At 43.8% G+C, this 26060-nt stretch overlaps 1 protein-coding gene across 2 annotated transcripts in view; it reads right to left on the bottom strand.

Moving 5' to 3' along the window:
* LOC138299755 (ubiquitin carboxyl-terminal hydrolase CYLD-like) overlaps window positions 1-26060 on the bottom strand; it is a 221132-nt gene that overhangs the window by 131757 nt on the left and 63315 nt on the right. For both annotated transcript variants that reach the window (XR_011204832.1, XM_069238293.1), the window contains exons 4-6: window positions 20161-20266; window positions 19538-19639; window positions 4504-4578 (exon numbers count right to left, since the gene is read on the bottom strand). Coding sequence is in view for 1 of the 2 variants with exons in the window: in XM_069238293.1 (XP_069094394.1) it covers window positions 4504-4578; window positions 19538-19639; window positions 20161-20266 (283 nt within the window). In the remaining variant the exon portion in view is untranslated. The remainder of the gene's footprint in view (window positions 1-4503; window positions 4579-19537; window positions 19640-20160; window positions 20267-26060) is intronic.

Here is a 26060-nt window from a genome sequence, read left to right as displayed (position 1 = left end):
GGTGAACAGCGTCCAAAACATGCAGAGCTCATCTCATGGGATTTGTGATGCAAGTCTCTGGCACAAGAATCATGCGTGGTCATTCATGACGTCTGCACCAGGGACTTTCTACTCTAGATACCTTCTAGCTCACATTTGTCTGCTTCTCTCATAAATGTTTCTCAGAGCTACTGTGTTTGTTCCTGTTGCCAGAGCAAACAGACTCAATCCATCCATGGCAAGGTCTCAGATTAATATTACTTGCTTCTCAATGCCATACAGAAAAACAACACCATCACATACTAGCATGCAGGCAAATCCCTAAAGACTGCCTAAATTGGCCAGAAAATGCACGTGGTGAAGATGCTGTCTCTCAACATTAAGGTCCTCATTATGAGTTTGGCAGGCAGCCAAACCGCAGAGAGACCACCTGTGCAGTCCAAACACTGCCGGCCCTATTTGGAGTTCACCGCAGGGTTGGTGCTGTGGTGAACAGGGCGTTAACATTGCAGCCGGCTCGTAATTGAGCAGACGGCAATGTGGCAGTGCGGCGGGTGCAGCAGCACCCATTGCGCATTCCACTGCTCGTAAATCGGGCAGTAGAATGTGTGGCGGGGCTGCGCATGGAGGTCCCTGCACGGCCCATGCCAAATGCATGAGCAGTGCAGGGGCCCCATTCCGCCAGCCTTTCAATTTGGACTCGTAATCCGGAGGGCAGCGCTGCCCTGGCAGATTACAACCTAGCAGTGTTACGGTCCGACCGTGGCGGCTCTGCCATGGTTGTAATGTGGCGTTCAGACTTCCACAACCGCGACGGTCCGACCGCCACCGTGAGTCTAGCGGTCTCAAGACTGCCAGCCTCATAATGCGGGCCTAAGTGTGATCTCTCAAAGGTATCTTCAAAACAGTGTCCATTTTGTGTCTCCTAGACTTGCCAAAAACATATTTTGCTGCTAGCCAAGTTCTTCCTAGCAGACTGAACAACTGTGAAATAAATCCACACACAGGCACTGAATACCCGAGCCAATCGGGGGATAGAGCTTGAACATAAAATATGAAATATACATTTTCTAGATTCACTTCCACTCTTGGGGGACAACTTTCTCCACCTATCTCTATAGTGTTATCACCTTCTGCATTACGATTTGACGCACCACAGGTTCAGAAAGTGCACCACAGTTCGTGAAAGCCCATGTTGCCTTACATTCTCTCCAAGAATGCTGGCTGGAAATAATTCAGGATGTACTTTCCACTGGGTTCTGGCAGGTAATCATATTCTATTCAGGAATTGCGAAAATCCCAAGTCTTTGGTAAATGCCATATACTACTGCAGGTAGAGGCCATAAGTGGCCCAGACTTGTGTATCTCGTATGACGCTCATGTGGATTTTGAACTATTCTTAACAGAAACTTGGAATAAATAATTGTCTAATCTACATATTGCCTTGGCGATTCCGGCGGTTACTTGATAAAACACGAGGAAAGAATAGCACATCAGGGCAGAGGCACAGCAACTGTCTTTCACTCCATTTATTCAAGTTCCACCTTTCAATTAAATAACTTGGATAAAGCAGAAGTGTTAGAGTTTAGTATTAAAATATCCCTGAACTGTCACTTTTCTAGAGCATGTAACTAAAACCCTCCAAGCTATGATGCAAAATTTGCTACTTCCATAGACAACTCGCTTAGTGCCTTATTGTGTCCAATAATCCAATTTTTTTAGTTCTTGGTGATTTTAACAGATGGCAGCAGTAATGTCTTAGCCTAAGTTCTTTTAGACACGTGCTGGGGTTAAAATCTAACGCAATTATTAACGTCAATGAAGGCATAAATTCGAACATAAGATCAATCTTATTTTTTCTAACTTGCAATTGCTTAAAATTGGTTCTATCCTGCATGTGGCTTGGACCCACCACTTCCTTGTCTCATTTGACTTCTCTGAAACCACCGACCAGGAAAAACTGAAAGACAGGGATAAAATGAGGAGGCTGTGAGGTAAAAATAGTGAAAGGCAAATTTAATGAATCCCCAGTCAGAACTTTCTTTTTTTTTTAGGGGATTCCCTGGATACGGATACAGCTCAGTCTTGATTACAGGTTTAGATCAACTTGCTCCAATTTAAAAGGTTCAATCACCACACATATGTCCTTCTGCCCCTTGGTGTACTCTGGAGTTGGCAAGGGAGTAACAGAAGTGCAAAAGCTTGAAACAAAATTGGAGAAGAGGTTACACTCCTAGCCATGAAATAAGGCACAAATAGGCTATAAACTCTTACCAGCAATGCATTAAAATCGCGGGAGCTGAAGGATTTTCTTTCAAATCGATGCAGCAAAGCATGCTTCTCAGGAAAACTTTAATATCATTAAACCATTTCTTACCCCTCAGACTTGCAATGCATTTTTTATTTCTTCCTTTGAATAATTCTTACAGCTGTCCACGTTCGTTGAGGAAAAACAGAGAAAAAATGCACCTGGACTATTACTGATTCTATTGACTGGGCGCTACAGTCCCACGACATTTATACAGCAATTAGCACTCTCCCTCAATTTAGGAGCATAACATTGGAGGAATCTGCTCAGGCCATTCTCATTTGTAAATCTGGCTTCCCCTCCGAAGCCTATCCTCTGTGCTTTTTAGCAATGGCTGCAGATGTAATTAATCTCATCTTTAATGCTCTTTTCCTTATTTCTCCAACTACTGCTACGGTTCCTAACCTCTGGAAGAAGGCTCAGGTGGTTCCGCTCCTCAAAAAGCCCTCATTAGATCCTACCTTTCTTTCCAACTACATTCCCAACTCACTTCTTCTGGCTGCATCAAAGATGCTGGAGAAGCTAATCAATTCTCTAATTATCTGTAGTAACAGGAACACCTCCACCTACGTAGTTGTGCTTTAGACCAAGACACAGTACAGAAACTGCACTGTTGGAAGTTAGAGAGTCGATTAAACCTTGTCTAGACCAGGGGGAGAAAGCAGCCCTCAAATAGTTGGATTTATTGGCAGGGCTTGACACAGTGTCCAATAATTTACACCTCTAGTGGTTGGCAGATATTACTATCTGTGATCTTTTTTTTTTTTAGATGATTACAATCCTTCCTGAGTAATAGAGGACAATCTGTGGCTCTCTCCACCTTCTCTTCTGAACATAAATCACTTAGCTTAGGGCCAAGGGGATCTTCCAATAGGCTATCTTTATTCAATGTTTACATGGCCCCTCTGGCATCCATCATCTAAGATTACCCCTCTAGCGTGGTTACCCTGTGGATGAAACACAGCTTATTTTGTGTATTGGCGACAACCTGAGGATTACTCAAGAGGGGGGTGTTTAAAGCCTGATAAATTTAAGTAGTTTACTGATTGGGACAAAGTCATCTTAAATGCAACTCAGATAAAACCGAGAATCTGCTTTTCAGCAATACATATAAGATGTGGTCTAACAGCAAGTGGCCTTCGGATTTAGGAGCTCTTCTGCCTCCCATAACTGTTGCAAAATATTTAAGATTGACAGAGAGCAATCTTTCTGTCCCCAAATCCTGTCTGTCGCAGGGCCATGTTTTTCCTTATTATGCTCACCGAGACACTTTTTGGGAATTTTTCCCAATGGAGTCAAAAAAATGGTAGTCCATGCTATGATAATTGCTAGGCGGGACTACGTGAATGTACTACTATCTAGAACTCCCGAAGTATCTAACTGACCACCTTTAGATTGTCCAAAACGCAATGACCAGATTGATCTTAAAAGTACCGCATTGGCAGTCAATTTCAGAAATCTGACCCGGTTACATCGGCCAATTCAGGAAAAAAATATCTTGCAAAGCATTGGCCGGTAGAGCATTTTATAAGACTATTCTAGATATACTTGTGATAGGCTTACCCCTTATCATACTTCGAGAGATCTGAGATCTGTAAATGGGTGCCTATAGCCTTGAGATTTCTAATAGGTTAATTTAAAAAAAGGGGGGAGGAGGTGCAGATCGTCCCTTCACTTGTTAAGCAAAGTCTGAAATAATAACCCCCTACCCAACACCACACTGCAGATGAAACTCAGTTATGTAAGCAGTTGAAAACTTGGTTCTTCAATTTGCTTTAGCCTGTTCTTGGTCGCTGAACTTCTGCCTTTTTTGCAGCTGGTTCCTCCCTTGGGGCAGCTGTTGCGCTGTACACATTTTTCATTCATTCATAAGCCTGGGACCGAACCCAGTGGAACTGCAGACCTCAGTCAGATTTCTCTTTCCTCCATAATTACATGATGCCACATGCCTGGCCAAACTGGCCGTTTCTAACCACCAATGTTCTTACTTCTGGGTGTTACAGGCAAAAAAACAGTATCCTCTGAGCCCGGAAACTTGTCTCAGTGTACAGCATGCATGTTACTGGCAACCCCCCCCCCCCATGTCCACTTTACCATAGAGATACAGGCCTCACCAAGCCTGGTACTGACCCTGACCGAGGGTGCCTCCGCGGAACAATACTCGAACATTGAATAGTAAATGTATCGAAAGCCTAGGTGCTCTCATCCCCACTTACTCTCAAGTGCGTATGACTCCTGGGTGCGCCAGCTGCTGTTGTTTCTCCCCGTCTCTTCAACAGCACGATTCACCTCTAAAGAATAAAACACACAGATCCCTGATAACGTACAATGCAACACTATCTAAAACATAATATATACAATTTCACTTAGTTTTACCTGGTCAAATTCATAGTTGTAATTTTATCAATCAAATCATCATATAAAAGCTTAGACCCTACTATATATTTATTCTAAAAAAAAAATCTAAAAAAAAAAATCACAACTCACGTATCAAAAATATACTGATCTAAACTGAAATAAAAGAAAAAAGAAAGACATTTTCACAGTGTGCGTAATTTCTTCCTCCACTGGGAGCAGAGTGTGAAAACAACAGGCATCTCCAGATACTGAAGCTATGAGAGTAGCGGGGAAGCATAGCCAACTTGTCCTATTCCACCTACTCTGTGATCCCCAAACTGATCCATTTTTTTATTATATTTATTTTATTAAATGTTCATGTACTAACGGCCTTGACTTTCAATACAATAGCTACACATTATTATATCCTAAAAGTATGTTGAAGACATTATGGTCTACTTATGCATAGCTCTTTATTATTTCTGTTATGGATTATTTATACGAATATCGGGTAGTTAAGGCAACAAGAATGAGGAAAAAGAAAGAAGAGAGAAACATGAAGGTAACCGTATTCTTCCATGTTTCAGGCACTAAACATTATCTTTGATATAACCATTGCTATTGGTTGACAACATGTCTAACATCAACACAGTGGTCTCCATCTAAATTATATACTTATTAATACCAGTTGGTGATTCGATCTCGCGTTCGTACATATAATTTGATTCTTGAAATTGAAAACGATTCTTAAAAACACTGGGTTTTACTGTGCATGAATGTCCAATAGTTAGACATTTATCTGCGTCTCCCCTATGTCCAATCTCAGGGAGGACGCTCATCATTTTTGGCTTCTACTCTTACAACAAAAGCATCCCACCATTCCCCTCCTTGTATTAGTACCCCTTTCAATTTCATGGTTGAGTAGTAGGCAGCTTCAGCTCGTGTCCATGCCAAGAGTATTTTCAACCACTTCTTCACCTCAGGAGGTAGGTGTAGGTGTGTGTAGGTGTGTGTGGTCTGTGTGTGGTGTGTGTGTGGTGTGTGGTGTGTGTGTGTGGTCTGTGTGTGTGTGTGGTCTGTGTGTGTGTGGTCTGTGTGTGTGTGGTCTGTGTGTGTGTGGTCTGTGTGTGTGTGGTCTGTGTGTGTCCTTCGAATTCCGTGCTCGGATCCCCAGAATGCAGAACTCCAGTGTAAGTGTGTTACGCAAGCTCACTAATGGTTCTTACTATCATGTCCCAAGTATGCTGAGAGTAGGGCAGTCCCATACCATATAATAGAAGTTCGCCCCAGGAGATGAACATGATGGACATGCAGGGTTCGCCGCTGGAAATGTGTGTGCTATTCTATGTGGGGATAGATATGTTTCATGTAAGTAATTAAATTATGTGTACCGAAAGCGTGCATTGCGAGAAACATCCTTTATCTGTTGCAGCACTTGTGTCCATTGACTGTCAGTTAATGGGGCAGCCAATACTGCATTCCATCTTGCCCACACTTGTGTAGCCCCTTTAGTTGCAGTACCCTGTAGCGCCAGGTAAATGGTGATGATTGCGCGCTCATTGCCCCCCCAGAATATGCAGTGTTTGAGAATAAGGAGGCTCCCTACCACTCTCTCCATGTGGGTAATAGCCATCTTGGCAACGCATAGTATGTCAGAAAATGACCGATAGGTATCTTAAATTCATCTCTGAGTTCTTGAAATGATAAAAGGATGCTGTCCATATAGATCTCCTAAGGTCAAGAAACCCTTTGTTTTCCTTAGTTCCACCACAGTTTGGCAGGGCATGGTAATCAGGCCCGGCATCTGCCATAGGGGAGTAGTATGGTGGTGATTTACTGAGTCCTACAACATATTTCGCCCAACACATGCAGCCTACCCTCATTCCATAATGTGGTGTGGTTTCAGGGACATCAACCAAGAATACATCGGAGCACCGTTGAGGAGTGTCTGGATCTGGGGTCTCTCCGAACAGTCGTCGGAGCCCAGCTACCACAACGACCATTGCAAATAGGCAGTTACATAGTTCCATTCATAATTGGTCACTCCCAATTCCCCTTGTAACTGTGGTGTCTGTAATACCGATAAAGTAACTCATCGCCTGCCACCACCCCATATCAATTTGGTTAGTATGCTATGCACTTCTCTAAAGAAGGCTCTAGGCAAGTAAAGTGGGAGAGCCACAAAATAATATAGTAGCTGGGGTAATACTAGCATCTTAGCTATTGCAATTCGCCCTGCAGTGGATAATGGCAAAGTGGTCCAAAAGGGCAAGGATTTACATATTCTCTTCAGAGCTTTGTTCAAATTGCCCTCCCTGAGGTCACCTGGGTCATGATAGATCTGTAATCCTAAGTATTTAAAAGTGTCATGACACCATTTTAGGCAATAATTAGGAAGGTGGTCTCGTTCCGGCATATGAACTGGAGCTATCAGGTAGATACATGATTTGTCCAAATTTACCCGCAACCCCAACATCTCTTCAAAACCCTCCATCAATGTCATTAAGCGCAGGAGTGTAGAGTGGTCACTGCGCAAGAACACCAACGCCTCATCCGCATATAGGGAGATTACATGGGACTCCCCATGGATCAAGACGCCCCATAGGTCCACTAGAGCCGCATCTCACATGCAGGGGGTTCCATAGCGAGGGCAAACAACAGTGGCATTATTGGGCATCCCTGTCTAGTACCCCTACAAACAGTGAAGGCATCCGATATGTTAATACCAGTGCGCACCCTTGCTATCGGGTTCCCATATGGTATCTTAATCCAGTTTATGAAAACTGGCCAGTTTATGAAAAAGCCCATCTGCACGAGTGTGGCCCATAGAAATCCCCATTCCAGAGTATTGAAAGCTTTCTTGATATCTAGTGACACCACACACCACACAATCCTGCTACTAGACTCTGGCACCATATCCACAAGATGAAACAATCGCCAAATATTAATGAAGGTATTCGGGACAGGGATAAAGCCCGATAGCGCCCCATAATTAGTAGTATGGTACACCGGGACTGTAGGAAAGTACCATCTTGCCTGGCATGTTACCCCATTTTTACTTGTGTGTCAGTTTGTTTTTGCCTGTCTCACTGGGATCCTGCTAGCCAGGACCCCAGTGCTCATAGTTTGTGGCCTGAATGTGTTCCCTGTGTGGTGCCTAACTGTGTCACTGAGGCTCTGCTAACCAGAACCTCATTGCTTATGCTCTCTCTGCCTTTAAAATGGTCACTGCAGGCCAGTGACCATTTTTACCAATTCTGATTGGCACACTGGAACACCCTTATAATTCCCTAGTATATGGTACCTAGGTACCCAGGGTATTGGGGTTCCAGGAGATCCCTATGGGCTGCAGCATTTCTTTTGCCACCCAGAGAGCTCAGACCATTCTTACACAGGGCTGCCACTGTAGCCTGAGTGAAATAACGCCCACGTTATTTCACAGCCATTTTACACTGCACTTAAGTAACTTATAATTCACCTATATGTCTAACCCTCACTTAGTGAAGGTTAGGTGCAAAGTTACTAAGTGTCAGGGCACCCTGGCACTAGCCAAGGTGCCCCCACATAGTTTCAGGGCAATTTCCCCGGACCTTGTGAGTGCTGGGACACCATTACACGCGTGCACTACATATAGGTTAACACCTATATGTAGCTTCACAATGGTAACTTCGAATATGGCCATGTAACATGTCTAAGATCATGGAATTGTACCTCCATGCCAAATCTGGTATTGGGGTGCCAATCCCATGCGTCCCGGGGCTTCAGCATGGACCTCGGGTACTGCCAAACTAGCTCTCTGGGGTTTTCACTGCAGACACCGCTGCTGCCAACCCACAGACAGGCTTCTGCCCTCCTGGGGTCTGGGCAGCCCAGTCCCAGGAAGGCAGAACAAAGGATTTCCTCTGAGAGAGGGTGTTACACCCTCTCCCTTTGGAAATAGGTGTTAAGGGCCTGAGAGGATTAGCCTCTCCTGGCCTTTGGGAATGCTTTGAAGGGCACAGATGGTTCCCTCCTTGCATAAACCAGGCTTCACTGGTTCAGGGATCCCCCAGCCCCTGCTCTGGTGCGAAACTGGACAAAGGAAAGGGGAGTGACTACCCCAGGGGTTGTGCCCAGAGCTCCTCCAGTGTGTCCCAGACCTCTGCCATCTTGAATGCAGAGGTGTGAGGGCACAATGGAGGCCTCCGAGTGGCCAGTGCCAGCAGGTGACGTCAAAGACCCCACCCTTTATAGGTGCTTACCTGACTAGGTGGCCAATCCTCCTCTGAGGGCTATTTAGGGTCTCTCCTGTGGGTTTCTGGTCAGATAACGAATGCAAGAGCTCACCAGAGTTCCTCTGCACTTCCCTCTTCGACTTCTGCCAAGGATCGACCGCGGACTGCTCCAGGACACCAGAGGTCCTTGGGCTGATGGGGAACATGGCGGCCAGTTGAGTACTGAGCCGCGAGTGCTCCGTATAGAGTTTCCGAATTGTGTGCAGAGCGACGCCAGCGGAGGAGGAGGGGCTTGCCGGGGGCGCTGAGTCAGAGTGGAGTTGGATGCCTGTAGCTCCGACGGGAGCCCGACTTCGTTTTTCCTTGCGGTTTTGCCTTTTTCTTCTTTTTGTTTTGTAAACGCAGCGGCGGAGGCTGCGAGCCGCTGCGGGGAGCCGTTGGGAACTCTGGCCCTCGACTCTACTTGTGCCGCTGCAGCGGCAGTAAAAGGCATACGCGGGAGAGAGGCACGACAGAGGTCTTATTCGTCCTCGGGGGTGTGGGCGAAGCCGCGAGGGGTTTGCATCGGGGAAGACGCTACACCTCCCGATGCAGCCTTCGAGGCCCTTTAACACTTTTTGGGGCCTGCCTAACGGAGACGGAGAAGCGAGGAGAAGAGGCATCTGGAGCAGCATTTATGTCACCGGTAAAGCATTATCTGAAAGGCCCCCAGGTAGGTGCTACCAAACTAGGGCAACGCGGAAAGGTAAGCCCGGCTCTAGGGGGTCGGAAATCATCTCAATTTCAGACACTATATGCTTAACAAAAAGGAGGGGCCAATCTCGGATAAAGGGAAGTCTGGGAGAGTCTGAGAAGTACACTGAAGGTACTGGTGACTTTGGACGGGCAAAAAGTGTTACTCCAGGATCAACAGCTAAATATTTTCAGCCAGGGGTGGAGGAGATGAGTGAGATTTCTCCTTTATCTATGGAGTCGCAATTGGTCTTAGGGGGCTCGGAGGCAGTAGAACAGGAGTCCCTGGTGAGTCATAATGCTCAGATGTCCCAGACGTCTCAAAGAGGAAGATGCTTCTCAGGGAGTAGGGAGGATTCCTCGCTCCTAAAGGCCCCACCTCTTGAACCCAGTACCTTAGCTCCTTCAGAGCCTAACAATGTGGTAGTCTATGATCTTTTGGTTTGCTTAACGAAGGAGATGTGGGAGAAGTTTGATATCTCCGAGAGTAACCAAGCTAAAATTCAAGAAGCTTGAATGGTCTTGGAGACTAAGATTAACCAATTGACAGACCGGGTTGGTAGGTTGGAGGAGGCTGGGGGAGAGCAAGACGGCCGGGTGTTGGCTAACACTCAGGATATCTCACAGCTCAAACGCGGGGAGAAGAGCCTACAAGATAAATTAGAGTTTTTGGAGAACAATATGAGAAGGAACAATGTTAGGGTACTAGGGGTCCCTGAGGGAACGGAAGGTGAGGATCTTAAGGGATACATGGTCTCACTGATACAATGCCAGGTTTAGCACATTTGAAACTGGAGGATGATATTCACAGAGTACATCGAGATACGTTCAAGAAGAACACGGGTAGGAAATCCCCCAGAAGAATCCTAATAAACTTTGCTACTTACTCAATAAAAGAGAAGATTTTGTCTGAGGCTTTGAAGGTAGGAAACTTTGTCAAAGGCAACTGGTCCTTTAGATTACAGTCGGATGTTTCTAGAGTGACCTTGGATAAACAGTGGGAGCTGGGGAAACTCATGCAAGAGCTCCGGTCTTTGGGCACGACAGTGCAGTTGAGTTTCCCAGCGGCCCAAAGGATCATGTGGTGGAATAAAACGTACAATATAAGAGAACCGGAGGACGGTAGGACCCTAATAGAACAGATGAAGGCGTCGCAACAATGATATAATTGGACATACTCTGGTTAATGAGTGCTCTATGGGGTAACTTTGGTTGTACCGCTGGAAGAAGGGAGGGTTCCCATGGGAGGGTGGATTATAGGTGTGAGGGGGTTTTGTTTGGTGTGGGGTGTGTATTGTTTTTGGTGTGGGAGCATGTGGGTAAAAAAGTATAAAAATACAAAAGTCCTCAGTAGGTTTCTGTTAGAATTCGATAAGGGAAGGGCCCAAGAAGCCTCTAGTGAAGATGGGTAAGCAGGAAAGTTTACTCTTAAAAATAATTTCATGGAATATCAACGAGTTGAGGGTTGAGTGCAGAAGAAGGAAAATTCTGGAGTTTGTCAGACAGGCGGAAAAGGAGGTGATTATTTTACAGGAGATACATCTTTCACGAGAAGAATGGGACAATGTGCTCAGAATACACTGTGGGTCTCCCATGGGATAGTGACTAATCAATTATGCTCAGTTAAAGGGGTTGCTATTCTTTTTAAAAGGAAAAGGGTAGGTGGTGTGCATGCAGATTCAAGGGGTAGATGGGTGAGGGTGGAGGTGTGCTTTTATGGGTTGTGGCTTACGATTGCAGGTTACTATGGCCCTAACATTGATGATCCTACCCCATTTACAGAACTTTATAACCTTCTTTTACAAGCTAAGTATCCGGTTGTGCTAGGGGGGATTTTAATGTATTGCTGAATCTGGATGTGGATAAATCTACCCCCCCGGGCGACGGTTAACTCCCCTAGGAGTAGTTCACTGGTCAAGCAGGCAATGATTGATTTGGGGCTTGTGGATGTTTGGCAAGTGAAAGGGGGGGGGGGGGGGGGGAGGGCAGATTCACCTTCCATAACAAGAAATATGGGCACAAGTCTAGAATAGATTTTTTTCTAGTACATAACAGCCTGCTTGGGAACGCTATTTATGTAGCTCATGCTCCGGCACACCTCTCAGACCATGCTGCTGTAAAGCTGTATCTTTCTTTTATGATACAAGTCCCTAGGTTTTGGTGTTCAATAAGCCGTACATTATTGCTGGATGATTTGATACTTGAGATATTAAGAAAAGACACAAGATAATTTTTTTGAGTCAAATCAGGGTTCAGCTAGCTTGCAAACAATATGGGATGCATATAAGGCTTATATAAGGGGCAGATTGATTAGTTTGGCAGCATATAGAGAGGAAAGAGGGAAGTTATGTAACATTGAAACTCTAATAGCAAAATTGCAGGAATCTATACAGAATTCACAAAAAATGGAGAATAAGGGCCAACTAGAGATATTGGAGCGGCAATATGAAAAAGCATGTCTGGATTGCTTCTTAGAAATTCAGGATAGGAAGAAATGGGAAACTAGCCAGTATGCACACTATGAATACAGCGAAGGATGCAGTAAATTACTAGCATGGAAAACAAAGTCAGACCGCTCAAAGAAATATATTTCTTCAATAAGATCAGAGGTCACAGGACAGATCTGTATAGAGAGGACAGAAATAGAAGCTGCTTTTGTTTCCTTTTTTCAAACTTTGTATACGGATGAGCTCCGAAATTCAGAGGAGCAGGTTAGGGATTTCCTGACCAGCATTAGTCTGCCTGTCCTGGAGGAGTCGGCGTGACATTTATTAGAAAGAGAGATAAGTGAGATGGAACTAATCAAAGTTTTTAAGGGATTGAAGAAAGAGAAGGCATCTGGTCCGGATAACCTTCCGAACGAGCTGTATTTGTTACTGAGGGAGGAATGAATCCCAATTTTACTGAAATTGTTTAACTATATGCTTTTGGAAGGGGCACATGCACCTACATCATGGGCTGAAGCTGTAATTTGTTATACAGTAATACAGTGTTCTTCTTACCGGCCTATTTCGCTACTTAATTCAGATTATAAGATCTACACAAGTTTGTTATCTAAAAGGTTGGGGAAAGTCATTTCTGGTCTGGTACATCCGGATCAGAAGGGATTTATCAAAGGTAGGCAGCTACAGGAACTAGTGCATGATTTGCTGGCTGCAGCGGACTTGGCCTTGGAGGAGGAGCTCCCTTTGGCAGTTATAACTTTTGATGCGGCCAAGGCATTTGATCAGGTGAATTGGTTATTTCTGCAGGTCGCAATGGAGTTATATGGATTAGGGAATATTTTCATTAGAGCAGTTAAAGAGTTGTATAGGTCACCAACAGCGAGACTTTTGATTAATGATATGTTGTCGCAGGAGGTAGGTATTGGACGAGGAACACGTCAGGGTTGCCCTTTGTCCCCTTTACTGTTTCATTTATATATTGAGCCTCTTGCGATATTGTTAAGAAATAACTGGGAAATTCCCCCATTCCAGAGTAATGGTTGGGAAAAGAAAGTAGCATTGTATGCAGAAGATTTTATGATTTATACTAGAGATCTTGCTCTTTCACTTCCCTTTATTAACTCGTTGATAGAAGACTTTGGGAGAATGTCGGGTTATAATGTAAATGTTGAAAAGACAGAGATTATGTGTTGGAACATGCTGTATGAATCCCCATTAGTTAGACAGGAGATTAGATATTTAGGAGTCCAGATTACGAACGATCTATGTGAGGTAACAAGGGTGAATTTTGAGAAAGTGCATTCTGAGACTAAGAAACTTCTTAAAGCATGGGCGGCTCTCCCTCTCTCTTTAATAGGAAGAGCTAATATTCTGAAGATGACCATTCTGCCAAAATTTACATTTTTATTTAATACTATCCCTTTGGAATTTAAGGTTAAGTGGTTTACAAAATTGCAGGGAGATCTGTCTACGTTTGTTTGGGCACAAAAGAGAATAAGGATATCTTGGAAGAAGCTGTGTAAGAAGAAGGGGGGGGGTAGCAGCACTGGATTTCTATAAGTATTATCTGTCTTTACAATTAAAGAATATCAGAATTCTTTTAAGTAAGAAGTCAGAGTATACTCCATTGTGGAAAGATCTGACAGCACACCTTGAGGAAGGGGCCGAGTATTCTCTGTATAAATTTGGTCATCCAAGGTTTTTAAAAAAAAGTTGACTTAAGATTCCACGACAGGCTTGCAAGGTTTGGGCACAAATTCAGAATATACTAGGGATACCCTATTATTCCGGATTGGCCCCAATTTGGGATTCACCGGGTACTCCGGTATGTCTTCTTGATAAGTTATCTGTTCCTTTGAAAGCGAGTGGGGTACTGCTGTGGGGACAGATCATAAAAGATGTGGAGTTGATTCCGTGGACCGCATTTTTGGAGCGAGCGGGGGGGACGGGAGGGGAGGAGACCGTTTCTAAATTTAAATATCATCAGTTGGCCAGTTGGATTAAATCGCTATAAGTAGGGGAAATTGGTAGATCCAGCTGGGAGGATAAATTAATTCAGAGATCTTTAATTAAGGAAATCACTGTTTGGTATCAAGCTTTTTTGGAGGCAGCTGTAGAAGATCCCCCCCCCCCCTCCAGAAATGGGGGGAGGTGTTCCCAACTGTCGAGATTATATCTTTGTGGCAAAAGTCATGCTTAAATCTTTGGTTTACTGTTAAATCAGCGGCAATGAGGAAGAACCACTTGTTTACTTTGCATAGAGTATACTGGTCTCCAGCTAGGATATCCCCCATTGGGAAAACCCAGAAAAATTGCCCCCGATGTGGTGATCCAAATGCAGATGATATCCATATGTTTTGGAAGTGTTCTAGGTTGGCAAATTTTTGGGAAGCCATTGAGAAAATTCTAAACAAGATATTTGATGAAGTTATGACACTGAATCCTCTTCTGGTCCTGTTTGGGGTTTGGGATTTAAAAGCTCAATCTCAGCAGCATCTTTTGTTTGTGCTGATGCTTATTGCATGGCAACAAATTTGTTATAAATGGGTGTGTTCATCGCCTCCCACAGCTCAGGAGTGGCAAAGATCGGTAAATTGCCTGTGCAACCTGGATAGAGCTGGGCCTATTAGTAAGAGGGATCCTTTCTGGCTGGGATGGGAAAATGTTTGTCAAACCTTTACATGATTTGTGGTGTTTAGTATCAGACACGAAGTTCGATGATTATACCTTTTCCCTCTCTCCGTGTATTGTTGTGCTTTGGCACCAGACGAATAATCGGTAGGGGGCAGCCAAGGATGCGGAGGGATTCACGCAAGGGAGAGACAGGTGGAGTGGCCCGTTGATGTTGAGGGGCTCTACACCTGGGCACTAACGAGCGGTGGATCCTTCCTTTATTGGCATGGATTAGTGAGATGAGGACAAAAAAAAAAAAAAAAAAAGAGCTCACCAGAGTTCCTCTGCATCTCCCTCTTCGACTTCTGCCAAGGATCGACCGCTGACTGCTCCAGGACGCCTGCAAAACCACAACAAAGTAGCAAGAAGACTACCAGCAACATTGTAGCGCCTAATCCTGCCGGCCTTCTCGACTGTTTCCTGGTGGTGCATGCTCTGAGGGCTATCTGCCTTCACCCTGCACTGGAAGACAAGAAGAAATCTCCAGCGGGTCGACAGAATCTTCCCCATACCAATGCAGGCACCAAACTTCTGCATCACCGGTCCTCTGGGTCCCCTCTCATCTTGACGTGCATGGTCCCTGGAACAAAGGAGCTGGATCCAAGTGACCCCGACAGTGCAGTGGTCCATCTGTCCAAATTTGGTGGAGGTAAGTCCTTGCCTCCTCACGCCAGACAATAATCCTGTGTACTGAGTGAACTGCTAGGGCTTCTGTACACTTTAGCAAGGAATCCTTCGTACACAGCATAGCCCAGGTCCCCAGCACTCCGTCCTGCATTGCTCAACTCGCTGAGTTGACCACTGGCTTCGTGGGGCTCTCCTTTGTAGTGTTGAGACGACCGCCATGCTCAGTTTTCTTGAACACGTGTTCAAGTTCTTCTGCGGGTGCTGCCTGCTTCTGTGTGGGCTTCCAGTGTTACTGAGTGCCCCCTCTGTCTCCTCCTCCAAGGGGCAACCTCCTGGTCCTTCCTGGGCCCGGGCAGCACCCATTTTCTTCAACCGCGACCTTCGCAGCTAGCATGGCTTGTTTGCGGTCTTTCTGCGTGGAAACAACTCTGCATCCTCCAGCACGCCGTGGGACATCTTCTGTGCAAAGGAGAAGTTCCTGGTATCTTCCGTTGTTGCAGAATCTTCAGCTTCTTCCTCCCGGAGGCAGCCATTTTGCACCTTCCTGTTTGTGCCTAGTGAGAAGCTCCTGGCTGCTGCACTCTGGCACCATCAAGCTGACAAGGACCTTCGGCAGTGTGGAAGCATTGGTTCTCTCATAGACTGCTTAGCTTGATTTATTCCCCGCTAATGGTGGAACTCTACTTCTAGTGGCTTCTCCCTTGACAAAGGCAATGAACCAAGGCCACTGGGCTCTTTGTTGACTGCTGTATCCTCAGCTACTGCTTCCAAGTGACCGGGCAAGAACAACTACCTACTGTACATAGCTTTGTCGATGAGTGTTCCATCACTGTCAAGGACAGTTACCACGCCTTCATGGTCGATGACAACAGTCAACGATGAATGTCATTGACCACACTGACAATGATACAGTCCAAGACAGTAACAGTGATGCAGCATTTCTGTCACTGCATGCTGATGGCCTGCACTAAATGCTTCATAGTTCCTCACGCCTGAATTACAGCCAGCTGTCAGGCAGAGAACTCTTGTTAATCAACATAGTAGTATTCATATAAACTCACATAACAACCCCAGACTATCTGTAGTGTTCCGGGGAAGGAGACGGCTCACAGGTGAACCAACTTTTGTGGTTCAATATCAATTCATAATGGAATTTAGAGCCTGCCACCTCCCTGAGGGAGCCCACCAGTAATACTTGGAGGGTTTTGAATAAATTAATGCACAAAGCAGTTTTCATAAAGGATTAGGTACGTAAATAGGTCCTGATGAATCGCATGAGATCAATTTCAACTCAATATAGCGAGAAACATGTTGACCCCTTGATTGAGTATCACAGTGATTCTGTATACTCTTTTTTGTACCCTTTTTTTACTTGAATTTCTAGTGAAAATTGTTATAATTTCGAGGGATTGTATACATTAACTTACTATATCCCTAAAACGATGTTTTTAACTATGCCAGGGGTTTAAATATCTGAATAAATAAATTTTTTACCCCTAGTCATTTTTAATCTCTTCCATACCAATCCTCTTTCTTCTTTTTTTCATCTGACCGGCTCTACACCAACTGCCTAAAAGATCTCCGGGAAAGAGCCCCTTTGTGGGGCCCGTCAGGCATTGCAGTGCCGGCCTGACGAGGAGCATAGCCCTATGATGAAGCATGTCACCGGACGGTGAGTGAGGGCTCTTGCTTCAAGCATATTGCTTCCCCCCCTTTTTTTGTCTCTGGAAACCTGTCTTTACTACTATAACCCTCGATCTCTTTTTTTTTCTCTGATTTTGGAACTGTGTGTAAACTTTGTGGAGTATATCTGTAGTATGGCCACCGCACTTTTTGAGCCAAACTCTGGTCAATGGGGAAGAGAGATTCAGATCCCCAACTCCCCACAGAGGCTCCAACTGCCAGATTCTCTGCTGCATGTCAAGCTGGACAGGGAATTTGCAAAGTGTGTTTCTTTTTATTTCAGGATATTTTCCAGCATTTTTGTTGGTCAGTTCTCTTAGCTGAAGAAGGCAGGTTGTTTTCATACTTTTGTGGGTAAGGTTCTGGTGGTGTGCCAGAATCAGGTTGTAGTTGGCGAGGGCTACACCACTTATGACTGATGAGGACCACACAAATGATGACCCCACCAACAACAATTACCACACTGGTGCATATGACAGCATCAGTAACAAAACTGTTGATTAGTTATTCAAAGACTATAACAGTGCTGAAGATACCAAAGAACGAGTATGCACTGCTGTAGGTGGTACCTCGTAGGTGGTGCAAGGTATCCGACGCTAGTGCAGCGTTCAAGAAGCCATTTCAGGTACAGGTGGTCTGTCAGTTGGGAGTGATCAGGCTAAATGTAGGGAATGGCTACATGACAGCTGAGCTTTATGATGGGTTTGCATACGAGTGTAGAGTTTAGTGTAGGATGTAATCTCAGGAGCAGGGTAAGAAACAGCAGCCGTCAAGGCAGAGTACAGCGGGGGCCATAGAGTGTGTGAAGCATCTGCTCTAAGGAGACTGTGGAGAAGCAGAGCTACAAGTGTACAGTTTGCTTTAGGGAAAGTGCTGGATTTGTGGTTCATTTAAGGTTTAAATAAGTACTGAGAAGCAGTTGTTACAGGAGAGGTTGCAAGATGCCAGTGTAGCATTACAGAAATATTTCTGTAGGGAGAGGGTGCAAAGTTAAAGAGCAAGTATCAGTTTTCCACAAGGTGTATGTAGAGGTTGTTGGCACTGCATGACGACTGCAGAGCTGTGGCAGGGTGTAACTTACAGTACTGTGGGTGAGTAGTGTTTTTGGGACAACCCGCTTCAGCTCCATGAGAAGGTGCTGCTAGAGACACAATCCAAGCTGAGCCAAGCAGGAAGACTTCTGAAGACTTCCAACAACCCCCAGGTTTTTAACCCTAATTGATTGGTGAATGTCAACACACTAGTTCCAACTTACTAAAAAAATAGTACAAAAAACCCAGAGCCTTTCTATCACCATTTATTTAATGCAAGAGAATATTAAGGTACCTAATTTTTTAGACTAGGGCATTTTGACACTACTAGATCTCACGCTCTACTACGGTGCTCCTAGAAGAAGGGATTCGTAAGCAGAAATCAAACAGAAGAGCAAGGTGGCAGATGTGGGAAGAAACAGCCATCTTACTAATTTACTCCCATATTAAAGTGGAACTACAACACATGCTATTCCACATCATCAGTGCCAGGACGCCCTATTAGGGTAATAGCATGCTCTAAAAGCTCCTAATAAAAAAAAAAATCATATTTGGTTTAAAAAGGGGAATGCAACCAGTTACTTGGGTGAACAAAAAAAAATCTGTATTTTTTTCCTTATGTCAATTCATTTCAAAAGCACAGCAGCAGTTCAATTACTGTAACAAATCAGATTTACAGCTCTCATTTAAGTGCCCGTATTTCCAACCTGCATGTATGCTTTATCAACTAACTTTTAGTTCCCAAAATGCAAGCCCAGTTCCGATATAATGAATGCTTTACCATCTTATTGAGATTCCTGGAAGACGGTGGAGCGGTTTATAGGTTTGTGTCAATGCTCATTTAAAAGAGATTGCAAGATATATTTTACCTTTCAGTCATTTTGAATTGTGTTTTTACAATTTGCATCAGCCGGTAGGGTTATACAAGAGAGAGATAAGCCGATCCTATTATGTTTTTCTGTAGGGGCTTAGTGGACCTTCTTATTAAGTGATTTATGTTATTTCCACAAAAAGTTATTTATGCGAAGAAGCTATTTATGCTTCAAATGTATTTATATCCGTCAATACATATTATACAATTATTTAGCACGGTTTTACAGTGTTATATGTATCCAAGGCACAAAGAATTGGGAGTTCAGAAAAAGAGGCACTCTGGGTGATTCACTGTGCCATTTTTACACTGTCGGTACTTGTAGGCCTAGGCAGAGCTCATTAGTTCACACTCTGCTTATGTGTAAAAACAATGCAGTATTTAAAAAACATTATTTAGGACACACACTATAGTACCTAATAAGCACTTTATCCTACCAAATTTATTAAATCAAAACATTATTATTCAATAAACAATTACTACATTGTTTTGCTTACAGAACTGTTTGAAGCCTGTTATTCACCCTCCTCTCTACACCCAAGAAATCAATTACTGACCACTACCTCTTGCTATAACCGAGCTGATATAAGACCAAGTCTTTAGGAATGAAGAGTTTAGAACATTGTCCTCAACAGTACCTTTTTGTCGGCTCTGGGTCAACCTGTTTTGGTTGTTTTTGTCCACTCCGCCACGTGGCAGACAGTTCCTTCTCTCAAGTTGGGCTGTCTCCGCATGAGCGACTGAAAAAGGATAAGAAAACCATGGTTAGCTTTAGGAAAACAGCATGCAGACGACAGAGGGAGAGACTGAAATAGAACAAGTGTGATAGCAATAAAAAAATAAAAAAAGAGAGATAGTCAGACAGACCGTATGAGACCAGGAGAGAACAAGAGAAAACCTTACATACACATATGCAGTTGGGATAGCAGACACAAATGGGAGGGAGTAAAGCTGAGTGTTAGGCTGACCGACCAGAAGAAAATGAAGAGAGGGATGAGAGACAGATATTAAGGTAATGGGGTAGGAGGTTAGAGAGACATGAAAGGAATACAGAAGAAGAAAGAGAGAAGATGTAATGGAATGACAGCAGGTGAGCCAAGAAGAGTAAAATGAGAAGAGCAAGTAAAAAAGGTTGAGTAAATGATGAGGTAAAGAATGGAGTAAGGATGGGGGTGGAGTAAAGAAGGGGAGAAAAGAGGCAAAAGTCTGATCAGAGACTACCATATTTGGTCCCAACTCCGCTCCCCAACCATCAACGTACCTTTGTGTACTTTGGCAAATGGCAAATAAATTCCACGATCCGGAGAGGGGATGGAACACAGCTTGGTGCCCTTGAAATATCCGTTCCATGAGCCCACAGACTTGTCCTGCTCAACCAGACAAGAAAGCCAAAGTGTTAGCAGAACACTGGTTTATATTCTCAAACATAAGTAGTTGTATATGTTTAGTAACAACTGTTCCTTTTGGTGTCCTTGGAAGTCAAGATATGGACTCCACACTCTAATCCTAACTCTAGCACAGTGTCTCATCAGACCTTGAGCTCAGGTTTGTGGGCTCTAGGACGATCAGAACTCCGTACTCAACTCACGACCTCAAATCCTAGCTGGGTGTACTGTGCGCCTGAAGGTCTAAAAATATGAAGTCCCCACTGCTCTAGCACGGGATGGGTTGCATTGATAACACGAGGTATGGGCCCTAATCCCATCTCTTTGGATGTTGTCCGAGCACTGGATCTGATCTCCTGGCTCAAAACATACTTTGGCACTTGCGTCAGAGGCTAAGATATTTTCTCCAAGGTGTTACGGATGGTACTACACTGGACAAAGTTATATCACTTACAAAAAAACATTACAACATGTATCAACAAATTTCATACAAAAACACAAAGGCACACTTCCAAGCAGGATACATATTACTCAATCATTAAAGGCACAGTAAGTGTTGTTCATTAGGTGATCAAAATAGATTTAGGTTATTAATATTTTGGGACATTCAAAAGGTCTATATACAATTGTTTTCCACTATTGCAATTTATCATTCAAACATAATCATACTTCTTTCATTCACTGTTGCAATATCTCTGTACTTCAATCAGGCAAATCCACTCTAAATTGCAAAAACAATCCTCCTTTTACAATGCCAAGGGAAAAATATTTTCAACTTCTTACCAATATGTAGAATTAGATTTATATACATATCACAACTTAATCCTACAAAGGACAACAGGGCCAACCTCCTCTGTCGTGATCAGTCTACTAATCTACTGTGCTCTACTCCTGGCTAGTTAAGGGAACCCATGTGTAAGGGGAAAAGGAGGTTGATCAAGATACTGAAAGAGAGAATCTCTCTCCTGCAGGTGGTTGGTTGGAAGACCATGGCTGGGATGATAAGATCTAAGATTGTAGCCTGGTGTCTTGAGAAGGGTTCTGGTTGCAGTAACATCCCCACATTGAGAGACAGAGCACAGCAAACAGAGCAACAAGTTGCTCTGAACTTATTAACAGTATGTTAGAATACGACGTATCCAGTGCAGTGTACAGGTGAACTGTAATGAGGCTCTGGTCATACCAAGAATCCTGCCCAAAAGCAGAGGAAGGATATGACAGCACTGGTAAGGACCAGGTCTCCTACAAGTAGGGAGACAAACCTAGACAGCAAACTTAAGTATCAAACAAAAAATTGGAAGTCTTGGAACCTCGGGAACCAATGAGGGAGAAACAACAAAGGCGATGAGACAAGAGGCGGAGTGTGAAATGAAGTATAAGAGAAGGTGTTTAAACAGCTGTTGTTGCCAGACATCTGCTTATACATGTGGTCGGTCTTTCTGAATTAACTCTGCCTCTATTTGACCCAGATGTGCTACTCACTGTGACTGCCTGTAGTATGGCCGTAACAGCATAACATATATTCTTGTCCTGAAAGTATTTGCCCAGTCTGTATGTTTGTATATTCCACTGTCCTCCATCTTTTTCGTGTGTTACGTCATTGGGGTCTTTTCAGAGCTAAGGGATGACAGCCCCCCCGCCACCCCCACAATCCTCAAAAAAACAAAAAACTAAAAGACACCTTTTCATATTGGGATTGGGATTGGGCTTGAATGGAAAACTCCTGTAAAAGCCAGCCTCATATTCAGCAGTTCCATCAACTATTGTGGGTGGTGGGGCTGAGGGAGTAAATGGCATAGCCTTATTAACGTGAGAGACCAGGTGGATCTTCAAATGTTTAGAAAGGTCTACATTAACTGTAGCTGATCCAACAATTACAATTGGGAAGGAACCCACATATATTTTAAAGCACTTTATGATAAGCTACAGGAATGGAAAAGTAATCTGTGGAAAGCCAGACTGCTTCTCCTGTGTTAAAACCACCCGACTAGAGCAACAGCGACCGTCTGCGAAGACCTTATATCTGGCTTCGCTTGCCTAAAACAATTAAGAGATGATCTCCGTTCCTGGCAGATATCTAGGAGAAAGGTTTGCACTGAAGGAACAGAAGAGAGTGAGAATTTTGGAGGCCGGGTTTGATGGTGAATTCCTGAGGAACGTAAGATAATCTGACTATCCTAAAGAGGCATGCAAAGTGTTATTACAGGAGAACTCTACCGTAAGTATCCATTGAACTCAGAGTTAGATTCTCCATTCATCTTTGCGCCACAAGAGTTTCTGACTGTTTACTTTGCCCTGCACTTTCCACTATCTATTCTTGATGAGCGATATATTGTTAACTTTCAGTTAGTCTTTATAGAAGTGCCACATGTTTCTCCTTTTATAGCCGGACTGTGGTTTGCCGACAGCTTTACTTCGTAGTCACTGGATAAGGCACCAGCCTTACCATCACGGTTTCCTTGGAGACAGGCAATCTGGCAAAGGAATCTCCAGAAACTTAAGCATTTCATTGACTTGGAGGCACCACAATTCTTTTCCATCCATCCAAATGGTGGTATAACTACGCACCCTTTCTAAGTAATGTCTCCTATGTTCCAGTGCCCTCTTGAAAGCCACAAGTTCTGTTATATAGGATATAATTTACTTCTGAAGAAGTCAGTTTTCTGTAATAATAAGCGGCTGGATTAATGTTCCACTTTCAGGATTAATTTGCTAGAGAACTTCTACAGTATCAAATATGGAAGTGGCAATTTACGCTATGCAAGGAAAAAGAGTACAATTTGTGTGTTCCATGACGGGTGCTGCAGGCTCTTGTGCAATCTCCCAATAGAATGGAAAGTCCTTCTGAGGTAATCGGGAAGTGAGAAGTACAATGTCTGATAAATATGGAATAAAATGCATATAAAAAAGAAACAAGGATCCATATGCTTTCCTTTGTGTCTTTGGTGTGGGCCATTCTTGAACAGCTTTCCCTTTTTCCTGATCCATATGCAGACCTTTGTGAGAGATCAAGAATCGTAGAAATAAACACTTCCAGAACTTCAAAGATTCGTTTTTCCTATTTTGCAAAGAAGAAATAAATGTTTCCAATCTTTTCAATGTCTCTTACATGTTTCCAATGTTTCTCTAGATTCCATGAAAATACTAGCATATCCTCGAAGATAGATGATGATGCAGGTGTTTAAGATATCCCTGAAAATGCAATTCACAAAGCACTGGAAAGGCTGCAGGAGCATTATATAATCCAAAGGTCATCACTAGGTATACAACGAGTCCATACTTGGTACACAAGGATGATTACATTTCATTCCCTTGACCTATTAGTATTTGTGAGGGTATTTATAAAACACAAGCATTACGCAGCTTCATGGCGCTACAGATTCTGACATAGGAAGAAATGAAGACTGCCGTATGGGCCGCTTTTGAAAGTACCAGGTTTTCAGCTGCTTTTTCAAAGTAGGTAAAGAGGACAAAGAGAGAGTGCAGGAGAGTTCCACAGCTTAGGTGCAGCCACCGAAAGGGCTACATGGCCGCAGCCCTACTGCATAAGGTAATCTGACGCTGGCCTAGAGGCAGCTCTAGCTCTGCGACACGGGAGGAAGCATGACACTTTAGAAGTCAGGAATTTGGGAGAAGGTGACTAGATTTCTTGGTGCACAAGAGTAAGGGGTTTAAGCATTCCACGCTTTTTAAATAAAGCCAGTGAATGGTTTGAATAACTGGAGAGATATGATCCTAATTCCAGGTAGCCACAATAAGCCTAGCTGCTGCATTCTGCACGAATTAAAGTCCATGTAAAACTTTGGAGGAGGTGCCTGGATAAATGCTGTTACAATAATCTAAGCCCGAATGAGACTGCGCCTACACTACAAAGGGGTGGTAGAGTAGACATTCCAAATAACTGGCACCTCGCAGGTCTAACGTTCAAAATATCTTTCCAGACGTAATCTCATCCAGCAACACTGAGATGAGAGGTAATGGATATCGCTTACAGACAGTGATGGCATTTAACTCACTATAGTTGATAAACGGATCAAATGGTCCTCAAGATTTTGGAACTAAAAAAGTATACGAGTTTCTGTCAGTGATGTAGAGTGCCAAATGAATCCTTTCGGTAGTTTTTCTCTCAGACAGTTTTGGAGACCGCCACAATCGTGCGCTACAACCATCATCTTGTGGAACCTCGGGATGAGATCACTGGGACAATCAGTGGCAGCGACACAATCTGAAATCCCTTAGTGTTAAGGGACCAAAAGCTGATCTGACCCGTGTGGAAAGGTGGGGCAAGGAAGGGCACAGTTCCAACATTCCCCCTGGGAAAGCGCTCCTAAGCAGGTGGATGAAAAGGGGACAGCTCACTCTTTTTAGGTAAACAGAGGATAATGTCTGCGAAGCCAAGGAGCTTCCAACACCACAGCAGAAGTAGGAGTATCAATAAGGTCAAACTTTATTATCTCTGTATGTCCATTATCTAAATCATTTCCTAAATATCCACAGACAAAGGGGTTTTACTATTGATTCCAATAGCTTTAGGCATTTTCTTGAGGCAAATGATGCTCAGTATGAGAGATCTGCTTCATACAACAGCCTGAAGCCCAAGAATCAATTAAAGCAAATGTGGTTAGGAGTCCCTTGGTCATGGGAAGTTGAACCGACAGCTGGAATTTGCTCATCTAATTTTCTAGATATCAGAATGAACCTCTGAATCGTACTTTACTGGGTTTGTCCTTCATGACTGAGTCCTGTATTTCCAGAGAACTGTGGACATTCTCTTGCAAATGTCCCTCTTTCCCACTGTAGAAGCCAAATTCAGCCCTTCGTCGCATATCTTTTTCCTTGGTTAAATGCTTCCTAACGTTTCTCGGTTGAAAGATTCTTCAGTGGTACTCAAGGTCTCTGATTCCATCACGACACTCACTGAAGTTTATTTTGGATATCAGCAACTTCACTGCAGTCATTGTTTTAGTACCACATCAATCTGTAGGGTCAGAATTGTTAATACTCTTAATGGCGGATCTATTAGTGACTGACAGGGCCTCTTAACTTTCCTTTGAGACTGTGGTGAAATGCGGCTGCTGATTCATCAAGCTAGGTCACTTTGCCATCAGCTTTTGTTAATTACTAACATGGGCAACTCAATCCTGTGGTTTCTTGCTGAAAACAGCCATTAATTGCTGTACGAAAGAGCCCTAATTAGACACCTCACTGATTTAACATTAGCAGGGTTTCCCTGAGATACCAAATTGACTTTGGGAAAACCCAGCGTGGCACGACAGGACCAAAAGTAGTGGCAGAGCATCTTGGCAAATAACCAAGGTACAGCCACGTTCACACTTAGCTGGAAGGGCCGCAATAAGTGGGGTAAGCATGCAACAATATACTTTGAATCTGTTAACAGTCTTTTGACATGCCACTTACTGGTGTGGGGTGCAGGGAACTAACTGGGTCCGAGGCCTACTGGAAACCCCGCAGAATATCAAAGCACTGCCGCGCCAGCAAGGAGGGAGTCTACAAGCAGGAAGATGGAACTAAGCAGCTAATGGTTAAGCACCAACTCCTTAGAAGGTTAGGTACCGGTGGAGAAAATGAAATAAATGATTGGATGAAGGCGGAGTGAGCATGGAAGCTTAAGTGAAGGAGTTGCAACAACCGATGTTGTCGAAAGCCTGCTTACGCACGCAGTAGGTCTTTATAGTAACTGTTATATTGATCTTCAAGTGCTACTCATTATGGACAGCTCTAGTGTAGCATAAGATCAGTTTGCCCTGCATATGTA

This window comes from Pleurodeles waltl, chromosome 6 (genome assembly GCF_031143425.1).
Source record: "Pleurodeles waltl isolate 20211129_DDA chromosome 6, aPleWal1.hap1.20221129, whole genome shotgun sequence".
NCBI lineage: Eukaryota > Metazoa > Chordata > Amphibia > Caudata > Salamandridae > Pleurodeles > Pleurodeles waltl.
Note: the sequence above shows the minus strand (reverse complement) of the source record. Positions and strands in the feature narration are given on the sequence as shown.